The sequence below is a fragment of the Cariama cristata genome, unplaced genomic scaffold (assembly GCF_000690535.1).
Source record: "Cariama cristata isolate BGI_N322 unplaced genomic scaffold, ASM69053v1 scaffold32256, whole genome shotgun sequence".
Classification (NCBI taxonomy): domain Eukaryota; kingdom Metazoa; phylum Chordata; class Aves; order Cariamiformes; family Cariamidae; genus Cariama; species Cariama cristata.
The window spans coordinates 47,771-61,247 of NW_009622232.1; the positions used below are offsets into that span (position 1 = coordinate 47,771).

General features: G+C 35.7%; 1 protein-coding gene across 1 annotated transcript in view; it reads left to right on the top strand.

Moving 5' to 3' along the window:
* The window catches only part of ELTD1 (EGF, latrophilin and seven transmembrane domain containing 1), a 74,242-nt gene that overhangs the window by 41,780 nt on the left and 18,985 nt on the right, over nucleotides 1-13,477 (top strand). The window contains exons 4-11 of the mRNA XM_009702267.1: nucleotides 3,668-3,823; nucleotides 4,349-4,419; nucleotides 6,153-6,326; nucleotides 6,419-6,602; nucleotides 8,833-8,949; nucleotides 10,066-10,259; nucleotides 11,531-11,701; nucleotides 13,216-13,419. Of these exons, the coding sequence (XP_009700569.1) occupies nucleotides 3,668-3,823; nucleotides 4,349-4,419; nucleotides 6,153-6,326; nucleotides 6,419-6,602; nucleotides 8,833-8,949; nucleotides 10,066-10,259; nucleotides 11,531-11,701; nucleotides 13,216-13,419 (1,271 nt within the window). The remainder of the gene's footprint in view (nucleotides 1-3,667; nucleotides 3,824-4,348; nucleotides 4,420-6,152; nucleotides 6,327-6,418; nucleotides 6,603-8,832; nucleotides 8,950-10,065; nucleotides 10,260-11,530; nucleotides 11,702-13,215; nucleotides 13,420-13,477) is intronic.

Here is a 13,477-nt window from a genome sequence, read left to right on the forward strand (position 1 = left end):
AATGTAGACATCAAGCTGTCTTGACTGACTGGTGAAGAATCAAAGCCATGTAGGTACAATCCAGTAATTGGCAAAACTGAACATAATAACTGTTCTCAGTACTTTTAATTTAATTGGAATTTCCTTGCCTGCTGCAGTAAATGAGGAGTGACAAAGCACAGAAATAAAATAAAAGGTTATAAGTCTATTTTCACACTAACCTAAGTGGTGTTGGTGATATTTTTCTGATCGGAGCTACTATAAAAGCTTCAAAGTTCAGCTTCACAATTTGTTTTGAATATTTACTGAAAGGCCAGGGCTTTTTGCAGAGCTATGGCAAATGCTCTTCTGTTTAAAATGCTGCTGTTCTTCAACCTTTGCTCAGGAATGTTGTCTGTGAAGACTGCTCATGCAAGCCTTGGCAGCCCAGTCCCACTCCCATAGTAGATCAAGGAGGACGGTTTGAGAACCTCACCCTAAAGCTCCAGTAAAATTGGATTACTGAAAGCACTAACAAACTGTTGTCCATGTGTGGTCCAACAATTGCATATTCGGTTAAAAAGGCATAACTACAAAATATAAAGAAACAAAAACCTACAGCTACTGCACACAGTATTTCAAAGCAGGAACTTAAAAGCAGCATTCTTGCAACTGTCACAAATTGTTGGCTGCCCCTGACAATCTCATTTATTTAAAAGGGATAGGAAGCTGATTAGTACCTTGCAGTATCAGGCACATTGCCTTTTAATTTTGTCATCCAGGAGATTTTTTTTTTTTTCTCCAGGAAACAGTAAATTAGATAGGCGAGATATGGACTCATTCCATATGGACAACTCGACTGCAGAAAGACTATTTGCATATGCTCAACAGGGTGTCTCTATCAGACTTTAAATAACCATCTTATTGCCAGAGATTTGCCTTGGTGCTTAAGTTTCTACTGTTGTTCTGGATAATTCTTGCTTCTCATTAAAATCTCCATTACACTTAATATCTGACATAATTACAAAAGGAAGCATAATTTGTGTGACTGCCCAATAATGACAAATAAAGGATTTACCAAACTAAAGGTTCAGGAAAAGCAAAATGTCATAATAATTTTGAAATATTTGCATCAGTAAATCACATAGAAACCTAATACTTAGCAATGGTAGTCTGGAAAGTATTAAAATATTTATTTAATTATTTATAAGTCATTGTAAGCTTTAGCAAAGCTTTTTGTCATTTTCTCATGTTTTAGCACTGCATTACATGCTGAATATCTTTTTAAGATGTACATATCCTTCTCTGTATAGCTGACAAGACCAAAAAAATCTTTGGTATAAGGCTGATGTGTGTTCTTATACAAACTGGTTTTATCATGGTTTTCACCCTTGCCACTTCAATTCATTCAAAGTTTGTCAGTTTTACACGGAGTCACACAACAGGGCACTGACAGGCACCCAATTGTTTCAAAAAGAGCTTTATAATTTACTGATGTGAGAGGTTATTTAAATGCCAAGAGTAAGAACTTTAGCCTTATGTCTTTAAATGACAGGATTTAATTATGAGGTGGCCCATGTGTAGCAGTACATCACGCTTTTTCCCCCCTTTTCTTCCCTTTTGCTAGATTCTTTGATGTATAACGTAGTTAGCTCCATGACTATGAATACTGAGGTCACAGAAACTATACAAATACAGATAATGCAAAACTCATTTCTTTAAAGAGAAACATTTGCAGTTTCAGGCATTAAATATGGAAACAAACTATTGCCATAATGCAGATAATTATAATTTAACCTCATACTTTAAACTTCAATGCTTGCACCAACCCATTACAACACAGAGCCTCCTTGGCGACCCTCCCTGAAGAGCAGAGGTGGTTGTCCTGGCGAGGGCAAATGTGCCTCCAACCCCACCTCTCCTTCCCGTCTCTGTCATGTGGGAATCTGAACAGCTTTTCAATGGCAGCTTCTGAAACTCAGGCTTAAAATGCAGAGTTTCAGGTGCAAATCAGACCCACTGCTCGGTGAGGAAAATATGGATATGAAAGTGATGTGGGACTACAACCATTTCCTTGAACCCCAGGAAGACCTCTAGGATTATGAGCAGAAGACAGGGAGCTGGGGAATTAAGCACAAAACAGCAAAAATCATGTGGATGCAGAAACAGTTGAGATACTCCATTAAAAGTTTAAAAGCATTTTACAGTTGCCCCATATTTAAAAAAAAAAAAAAACAAAACAAAACAAAAACATGCATCTGATCATTTGTGGAAACTGTCTTGCCATTAGTAAAGAGTGTTCTACGACGTTACCAAAAATGCTGTCCAAATAGGCAGATGGCCCCCAGATATCCTTCAGATGTTTCTGCATTCCCTAGATATATCCACAGACATGTAGTACATTTTTCTCTTTTTTCACAATTTCCATTTCTCTAGCAACCTTATTTCACATACATTGTTGCTTATTTATTTCTATTCCTTTTTGAAAACCACCAACAATCTTGTATCAAAATAAGAGTGCTAAAATTATTCCTATACGCTAACAGTGCATTTCCAGCCCTCTATATCTTCTTTCTGTCTGTTCTTAACACCCATCTGGCTGCACAAAGGCCTTCTATCAATTCAGGTAGCTATTCTCCACTAATCAGTTAATCTGTTCTCCTTTTTCACCAATTTTTTCCCCAAATTCAGTGTCATGCCAGTTCTTAACTTAGGCTGTCTTCCTCTGGTTCATCCGTACCCAGCTCTACCTTTACTTTCCTTCAGTTCAGTTAGTTTTCAAGTTGTTCCTTTAAATCTGCTCATGTATCAGTTCTTCAATTTTCAACTCTTTTTGTCAGATATACCTGTCCCAAAGCTGTTCACTTTTTTCTGCTTTCCAGCACAGCACTTCACAGTCCATTACTTCATTCTTCAGAATTCTTTGGTATTGTTCCCAGTTTACTTTCTCTTTTGAGTTATTTGATCTTTATCCTCAGCCAACGAAATAATGCAAAATAATCTCTACTGCAGCCAGAGAGTTAGTACCCAGCTCTTCTAAATTGATCAATTAATGGATTCCCTTACCGGAATTCATCAGTTTTACTCTTGGACTGTGCCCCACCCAGTTACTGAACCTGTCTACCTAATGGCAAATTATTTAGAAGCACAAAAGCCATTTTAGGCAAATGTAATTTAAATGTGGATTAAGAAAAAGACATGCCAAGCATTTTAAAGGGTGCAGAGCTTAAATCTTAGATTAACGAGATGGATAGAGTGATCTTTTGTTGCATGTTTTTAAAGTCATGACTTAAAAGAAAAAGCTGCAGTTTTCTTTCTCTTTTCTAACTGAATCATAAGGCTGAGAAAATCTATTTAGTCTAATCTCTAGGAAATGGATTTCAGATGATTTGCATCATGCGGAGCATTTTGTTATGATAGAATTAATGTTTACATTCATGGTTTTAAAAAATGAACAATGCAGTATTATATAGTAATAAAAGTGGTGGTATGAAAATACGATCAATTATGATTTATCCTTCTAATCCCCAAGTATTATAATTGGCAGGTGTTTTGCTATTAGTTTGCCTTTTTAGTTTTTGCTTCTTTTTTATTCCATGAAATTTTATTATGAAACTGCTTGCAGTGTGCAGGGCTATTATCAACAATGTAGCAAGGTGTTAGTCTGTAAACACTTAATAAAAAATTAAATTTCTCACTATATTTGCAGATGTAGATGAGTGCAGCAATGAAGGAACTGTTGCCTGTGGAGATCATGCAAAATGTGAAAACGTGGATGGAGGGTTTAACTGCTCCTGTAAGGAAGGTTATCAGCCATCCACAGGAAAATTGCAGTTTAAGCCAAATGATGGCACTTCCTGCCAAGGTACATGATATTATAAAGGTTTATGTGTTATTATAGAGCTACATCTTCTGAGAAACCCACCAGTGCCTCCTTATCTTCAGTTAGATTAATCAGCAAGACATGAAAAAGAGGCAAGGCAGTGGCATCTACATTTCCTGAGAATAGAATCATTTCATAAATGTATTTTTGCTAAACAGTGTGATGAAATCCATTTGAAATAATGGTTACCTCCTCATAGTTGTCAGATCTGTACTCCTCTCTGTAAATTTGAGCTGTCTCTTAACTTCACCTGTGGAAGTCCCAAGGAAAGGGGCCAAACTCTCTACCTGAGTGAAACAAAAGCTCAGAGTCCAATCCAGTGCTGTAACTCTGGCCAATATAAAGCCTTAGTAGGTGAAGTTTGAGAATGGAGTGCTGTGTCTTATGTGCATAAATTCTGAATGCTGGTGGTTTGGGGAATTACTTAGAAAAGAGCTTTTACAATGAGTATATATTGAATATTGATTAAACTGCAATATGTAATTAGTTTCTTTTTAATTTCTACAGAAAATCCGAAGACCAAGTGTGAGTTATACAAAGACTGTATAACTGAACATATTAATAGAACTTTAGCTGGAGTAAGTAGCATTGGTTTACAGATTAATTTCCAAATCCTTTAATTGTTTCTGTTTGAAACTGTTATTTCAATTATAACAGTTCTTAAGGAGCTTTTAACAAATGCTTGAAGCATACAATTGAACTTAAGCATGTTTACAGAAGTCTTTTTAATAATTTTAAACTATTTGAACTGGGTTGTATGTTCAAATCATGATAGTAACTGGCTGGGAATTTGTGTGTTCCATTTCCAACAAAGTGAGTCATGATGCATGAAAAATTCGGAAGTGTGGTAATCACTCAACTGTTTCTGTAATTTCTGAAGTTACACACTGCTGCATTTACTGATGTGCAATTATTTGCTTGTTCAGAGTGAAAGGCAGCAAGGTAGCTTACAAAAGTAATGTCAACAAGTGACAAAATAGAAAATGGAGCAGTAATAACCTGGTATGCTAGTATATTTACTCCTCGAAGCACAGTATGTAAAGTGGTACAGAATTTATAGACTCAAAGACTCTGGCTCAAGATTTTTTTTTTCACCAGAAGCAGATTCCTGAAGCAAATTTAAAAAATATTAATGAATTCACTATTCATCAGTCTACAGCTATAGTATTGTCTCATTTAAAAGGATAAATGAAATATAAGCAGAAATAAATTAAAATCAATTGTATATGTTTACATTTTATACTAAGCAGTTCACCAAAGTTACGAGGTTCAGAAAGATATTAATTTAAAGGCTTTTATTAACCTAGTGTAAAATATACATTGTATTAACATGCTTTCTATGCTAACCTGCAATGTAATACATTATATTAAATATAATACGTGCTTACCACATTTACATGCAAAGTCATGGCAATTCCACAACAGGATCTTAGAGTGAGATTTTTTTTGTAAATATGTAGTCAAACTAAACTTAAAGCAAAGCAATAAGTTAAATACTTCAATTTTATTTAAAATAACAGTATGTCAGATTTTAGCCTAGTTTTTAGCCTGTGTTCTAGTTCTATTCAGCTGCAAAGACGAAGCAAGCCTCTTAAAGGCTGTTCAGCAGCAGAGACTACAGATCTTACAAAATCAGGTGTTGGGGTTTTTTTTGAAGGATAAAATCTCATTAGATTACAGTATTGTGAAGTAAGAACTCTTTCTTACTCAGCTGTTAGACTGAAACTTGCAAGCTTAATCTTCATCTTACCCACTCTAGCCTAATACTTTTTAAACTAATTGTTTTATGTAAGTCCATTTAGCAGTTCATAAACTGACGCAGTAAAAGTGAAGTAGCCAGTACAGTTTCATTAAACTACATGCTTTATAATCTGTATTTGAAAAAAAACAACCACAAAATATACAAATACTGCCCATCTGCTCCCAGCTCTTCAGCTAAAGTTTGACAGAAAATAGTCAATAGAGTAACCATATCATTGATATTTAATTATTTTTGCAGAACATTTACTGGTTCATTTGGAGCATTAGGATAAATAAAGTTGAGCTGCAGTAGTGAAAAAAAAAAAATCATAATGATAACACATGACTTTTTTTCATCATCGTTGCTTGTTAAGGTTATACCAGATATGTGTAACACTATTATTTTATAGGTCAACCTGTTGATTTAAATAGTGTCTCTTTTTATGCACAAGCATGATAAAAGCCTAGCATGTTAATTCACAGAGATCAGTAATTTGCATTGCGTGTACTTTCACTTGCAGAAATGTGACTTGACTTATTTCATTAAGATGCAAGTTCTTGTATTTTTCAGATTAGTCATTTAAAAACACCATTGGAGATGCTGCAAGAAATTAATAAAAATACTTTGGGACCAATTTTGCCTGTAGATGTGATTTCATATGTTGAAGCACTATCTTATTCATCGTTGAATACCATGCATTATTCTGTTTCTGACAATGAAACACTTCATAATACAACCATTAACGTGAGTGGATCAAGCCTTAAAGTTGTGAGGTTTTTTTTTATTTTACAAATCGCATATGACTTTTCCGCTTTAAAATATCCTTTTATTTACAGGCTTTTGTTAACACCATGAACAATTTTTTACAAAAAGACAAAATTACAGTCTGGGAAGCAATTCCCATAGATAACCAAATACAGAGCCTGACTAAGCTGCTGCATACTGCAGAACAAGCAACACTTCTCATGTCGCAGAACTTCAAAAAGACAACACAGCTAGATGCTAATGCAAGTGACATAGGTAAGATAAAGAAAATTAATCTGAGGTATACTTTAGATGTGGATTTCACTGAGGAGTTTTTCAGCACAATTATGAAGATTAGAAATGGTGTTATGTGAAACATACAGGTGTTAATTTGTATGTGTTTCATAACTAACACCTGACTTTCGGTATAGGTATCATAATTTTCAAACATTGAACATTTGAGCTCAGAGCAACCTTGAGAGGTTGTGGGAAGTTGACCTTTCAGATTCTCTTTCAATCTCTCATTATAGTCACACTGTCACAGTGAATCTGGATTCATGTCATAAGCACAAAATTATCCTATGCATCTTATATGCGTAAAAACCACCAGTGGAATGAAATTCGGATCTGCTCTATGCAGATCTTTTACTCTTTTTGGTTAGGTGAAGGTATTGTAAATGAACTTGGAATAAGGCTTGTACCTAATGAGTCTGATTTTGAGTGGCTTTATTTTCAGAGAAATTTCTCATTTTAAGAGGAATTTCAGAGGAGGACAATTGGTTAGTCTCAACTGCACCATTTTGCTCTCCTACCTTCTCCCTGTGTGCTGGTGTCTTCACACCAACTCCTGCTGATTTTTCCGTGGTAATTATAGTTTTACCATTTCTTCAATGGGAGCAGAGTAAGCGTAATACCAGCCGCTTTTGAAAATCCTTATAAAGCATTGCTGATTCCTTTGGCAATGGCCACTCTTTCATCTTTATTTTTCTGAAGGTACCCAAACTGTATGTGACCTGATTTCTTATTTTACATTCAGTACAGTCCTTCAGTGCCTCTTACTGGTTTGCTGTTTTATAAAATGACTTGATGAGAAAGATTCCTCTTTGGCCCCAAGGCAGGTCAAACTACCTGTTCTTCCCTCATTTTTCTGAAACTAAATTAACAACAGTGATGAAAAAATAAGGAGGGGTTTGTTCCACGATATAAACTCTGTAGAAGCAGATTTATGTTAGTGCAGGGCACCTCTGGGTCTACAGCAGGTCCAGAGTGGTGCCAGGAGCTGGCTGTAAAGCCCCTGTTCCTCCGCCACCCTGGCTGAAAGCAGAGGCTCTCATGGCCACAGAGCTAGGCCATGGAGGTAGAAAAGAGAGGACATGTGTGCAGTCTCTGGTGGCAGCGCCGACATCAGTCAGACCGAGACAACAAATAAAGCTGATAAAGAGAATGGAGAGGAATTTCCATATTGAAAGGTTTATGATTTTTTGGCTTGCTTTTGCTCTAAAATGGGAAACTGTATGAGTTCTTTTCCAAATTGGCCCCAAACACTACATTTTTTTTGTTATTGTTTTTTCAGCATGAATATATTTTCCACAGGGCTCATATGTGCCCCACACATCTATTCTGGGACAAGACCTACAGCATTACACCTCTCTCTCCATTGTTTTTTATGGTGCAAGCTCTTGAACTACCAGCTTTTCAAAACTCCAGCCACAGAAAACTATTTCTTATGTCCTGACAAATATTTTCTGACAGCTGGTCTATTGAATAGCTCATATTATTTTTGTGTGCTGTGCTATAAGCAATGCAGATGGTCTAGCTTAGTGATATTCCTCCATCAGTCAAGTTTTAGATTTGTTTGTTGTTGTTTTTGTTTTTAAAAAAAGGCCTGATTGACTTTTTTTTGTTCCCATCCTGGGTGATTGAAACTCAGCACTATAATGAACCAAGTAAAGAGCTCAATGTCCTCTAATGTAGTTTTTGTCCTGAGGGGTGATGCATGTTTGTTTGCTTTTTGACAAGACACATCATTATTTCATGGTGCAATGTGCATTTGGTAGCATGGATAGATAACTATAAAATATATCCTTTTCAAAAATTGGCTTTTATCAAATGTTACTGTTCAGTTGAGAATTTTATGCTTTGCTTTTTATAATTGTGATTTGTGGTCCCTTTCAGAAATGCATTTTTAATAAAGCAATAGCTCTTCCTAAAGTAACCTACATTGTTCTTTTCAGTGCCTAATTCAGTGCAAGGTAAATAAAAGACTATATTTTTCATGGAAAGAGTAAAAAGTATGAGAGCAAAATGTGTGTGTGAAAATAACAAAACATAGAGGTTTAAGCAAACATGCTATAGCAATAGCATTTTTCTTGAAATATTTGACACTGATATATTCTTAAAATTCATGGTAATTATGCAATCCAATAGCACATTTATTAACCCAACTGTAAATTATGGTAGACTGTAATGGAGCTGTGATTTGTACAGTATTTTTCTTCTTTTGCAGCACTCAAGGTTTTTGCTTTTGATTCACACCATATGAAACATATTCATCCTCATGTATATATGGGGGGAGATTACATAAAGGTCTCTCCAAAGAAGAGAGAGGAATCTCATGCTAATGGTAAGAAAGAAAGGTTAGAGAGTACAGGGATTAATAAACACCTTCGATAGACTTGTACCTGTTAGTAAGTAACCAAATGTGCAGTTTACCAAGGCTGATCTTCAGCCCTGCTAACTACGGTGGAGTCAAGGTATTTTTATCACCATTTCCTATCCCTTTATTGTCTCAAGACTGATATTTCTAACGTTTCCACTGGCACAGTGAGTATCCAGTGAGATTTAACACTGGATATTGATATCGGAGACCTGAGCTTTATCCTTTTCTCAGCCATAGATCTGCTGTGTGACTTTGGACTGGCTCTTTCAACTCTCTGTGTTATTCTTCCTCCAAAAATTGGTGCACTTTTTCTATTTAGAGAGTAGCTCACTGGGGCAAGAACATGTATTCTTCAGTACCAAAAGCAGCAGGGCCCAGATCTTGGCTTGGACCTCAGGGTGCTACAGAAGTGGCTTACAACTACTGTCATCACTAAAAATAAATAAATGTGTTTAAACAGCTCTGGGATTAAACCACCTAAACTAATAAACAAAGAAAAGATTTTTTTAAAATCTTAATCTTCCAGGTAATCTGAATCTCACCACCTATCAGTACCTAAAAATGTGGTTTATCTTGGTACCCCGGAGAAAAATCACAACATTTTTTCAGATAAGCACTGCATCCTAAAATACCTTTTGCTTTCTTTTTCCCTATGTGTCTTCCATCCTGGCTCCGCTCTAATGGAGGTCAATGCAAGCCAGGTACTTCAGAGAGGCCCAGTATTTACCTCAGGTCTGAGCCATTTTGGTTTGTGAGACCTGACAGCACATGTGTAGCCAATTGCACAACAGCAGCAAGCATATATTACTCCAGAAAAATATATATGCATGTATCTAATTAGAATTTCCAATGCGAACACACATTTTTATTTCTAATGGCAGTTACATTGTTTTAAATAAAGCTATATTTCATTGTCTTTAAAACATTTTTATAAGTATTCCACAAAGATTCCATCTGTTTTGCATATTTTATGCAATAGCAGTAACAATGTCTATTGTTTATTGTTTCCTTAATGTCTTCAATTTTGTTCTTCAATAAAAAAAACCACAAACTACTAAACACGGTCTATTTGATTGATAGGCACCGTTGCAGTTGTCTTTCTGCGGTATAGCAATATTGGTTCTTTGCTTTCATCGCCTAAAAACCGCTCCTCAAAAGATACTTCAGAGCAGAGACAGACAGTAAGCTCATCAGTTATAGCTGTTGCAATTAGCTCAAATCCACCTACACTCTATGAGCTCGAGAAAATAACATTTACCTTAAAGTATGCCAAGGTAAGGGGTATTTTTTATTATCAATTTCAAATAAAACAAAATAATAGCTAATCGTTTCATGTGATGTAACCATACCTGCAGTGTATGATATATTGAGACATAATTCTGTTGTTTGCTGATGTTTGTCATTTATTTCTCTAAGATTAATCTCAAATGTGACATCCTAAGTGCACTATGCTAAATATGATACAGCTGAAAATTGCTATGGGACTAAAGCAAGGGCAACATTGCCATCTTTGCTGGGTTGTAGTATGAATGAAATGTAGATGTCTGAACCAGAGATTATTACAGGACCTTGACTATTCTGTATTTCAGTGGGGTTTTTTCTGACAGTTTATCAGATGGTTAGGCATGCATACTAAAAGGAAGTGAAGAAATGCTTAAAGTTAACGCTAAAAGTCAACCTGGAGCTAGAAGATAATAGCAGAACCTATAGTATTGCAACTTTGTTATTTCTGAAATATGAACACATTTATTTAAAACAGAAAGATTTACTTCCAGTATATATAGATTTTGCTGACTTGTGTGTGAAAAACCACGTTAGAAGTCACAAGGAGTTACCAGAAACATAACGAGAAAGTGATTCTGTAGAGAGGTGGGCAGTGGGACAAGGTGTTAACTTTGGTTATGCAGCTCTTGAATTTGTTACTTGCCTTCTAACATTTGAGCTAGAGATCACCTTTATATAAATTTGCATATATTTATACAGCCTGTAGTACAGTGGGGACCTTATCTTTGACTAGTGCTAGTAAGCACTAACTGTAATAAATGGTACTAATGGTCTTACTCATCGCTGCCGTCGTACCTGATATAGCAGGTGTGGTATGACCCTGGCTTTATCCCAGATTACTTTGTAAAATGCACAGAATAAGTTGGAGTTTTTGAAATGCTCATTTGGAAGGGACTATGAGCAGGATAAGCAATGTGGCTGTAACCTTGGGGTTTAGTCCATATTCAGCAGGTGCAGGTGTACATATAACAATGTTTTCAGTAGGTAAAAATTCCAACACCTTTGCAAGTGCCAGAAGGGTTCAGTAATCTGATTGCCCTCCATGTTTGGTGGGGTATTAGCTGTGTGGATAAAATGCTTCCATCCCCAGCCATGTTTTAATTGCTTGAAATAGGCCTTGCTGAATGTGTTTTTTTGTTTCCCAGCCTTCCAATGGTAAAAAGTAATTTTTAATGAATTGCACTGGCTAACGTAAGAAAAGTCTCTTGATGGGAAATATCCTGCCTTTTGCCATCAGTAAAACATCTTGTTTCTGTTCCAGACTGCGGATAAAGACATTAAATGTGCATTTTGGAACTACTCAGCAGACACAATGAATGGCAACTGGGCTACAGAAGGCTGCGAGCTGACACATTCCAACTCCACTCACATCTCATGCAAATGTAATCATCTGACTCATTTTGCTGTTTTGATGTCCTCAGGTGGCTCTGTTGTAAGTGCTATTTTAATTTAGTGTTTTACCTGATACTTTCTCCTGTCTTCATCATTTATGTTTTTATTTCAGTGCAACTTATGTACTTTTCCCCCTTTGGGTTGTTTCTTGTTTTTGTTCAGCAACCACACAATTTATTGTGCATAGAGCAAACAAAATTCTTCCCATATGTGTTTGAATTTCCTTATGTCCTTTCTGCAGTATTACAGAGCAATGATGCAGCAAAGTATCGTGTTCCAAATACACAGTCTGTTGTGCTTATTTTTGGTGCATTGCTTTTAATTTTAAATCCCACTTCAAGACTGCTGTGGGATTTAACTGGCATTCATTGGTGGTCAGTAACCATATGGCCCTGAATTTCTCTCTCACAAAACTTTGCCACCCATTTGTCTAACCTTGGCATCTAAAATTCTGCTTTAAATTCTCTCCTGAGAGTTTGCAACAGCATAATCAATTTGAAGTTTATGGCTATTAAACATGGACACTCATGACAGCACAAAATTGTGAGAATGACCACTCAATTTATGTCCTTATATTAACAAGCCCCATAGATTTCCAGGGTCTACATGGGGATCTGCAGGAGCTCAGGTCCTGCCTCAAAAGGCAGCTTTATAAGGTATCAGAACTGACAGCAAGCAAAATATTAGCATGAATACACTGTATTGAGACAGTTCTCTCACACTGTGAATTTCATGCTGATAGAGGCTGTTTCCTGGTTGCTAAATAGCATTCTAAGTCTTCAGCTCAAATTTAAAACCTTTGCAGGTACTTATATAGTTATTTTGAAAAGAAAAGCTGGAAGGAGAATAATCTCTGGTCCTTTATTCAGAAAAAAAAATACTTGGATACATTTTATGGTCAGCTGAATACTATCCTTATGCTGATGCACAGTCCTGTATTTCAGAGATTCTTTGTGCAAATACCAAGCAGCAAATGTAACTGTATTCCTATACAGAAAACATTCACATCCAATATTAAAATAGCCTCTGTTTCTCTGGAGAATGCTTATGTAACATATCTGGAATAGCATTTGTTTGAAGTGATTGTTATTTCAGAGTCTTGTTTTGATCATGTTGCAAATTCGGTAAGACAGTTACTCAATTTTGCTTATCTAAGTCACTATTGTGATAAGTTCCTCTATATTAGAAAATGTTCATGTCATATTAATATATTTCCTACTGCCAGTGTATTTGTTATTCACTAAAATGATCTGATTTTTAAAATCATATTAGGAGATACTGATGTTAATAAAAAGTTTTGTTAAGAAGTATCAGAAAATGCAAGCGCAGGAATATATACAGTTCATTACTAATTTCCTCTAGAATTATATCTGTCTCACAAAAAAACCCAATACTTTTTAGATTATCTGAAGTATACATTTGCAGTGAAACTCTACAAACAGTTTTGATTAATATTTTGTAGAAAAGAAGAAAAGAACTGTATTATAGAATGAGGTCTTTCTTGAGAAGGTACAAAGATATTCTTTTAAATATTATATTGTAATCTTCCCCCAGGGTGTTACAAATTATAAAATTCTTACAAGAATCACTCAGCTAGGAATAATTATTTCGTTGATTTGCCTCTCCATGTGCATTTTTACATTCTGGTTCTTCAGTGAAATTCAAAGCACTAGAACGACAATTCACAAAAACCTCTGCTGCAGCCTTTTCCTGGCGGAACTTATTTTTCTGATTGGAATTAATATGAACAATAATAAGGTGGGTAGTTTTCACTTCTATCATGATTTTGTGTTGTAAAGTAAATATGCAGTATAAG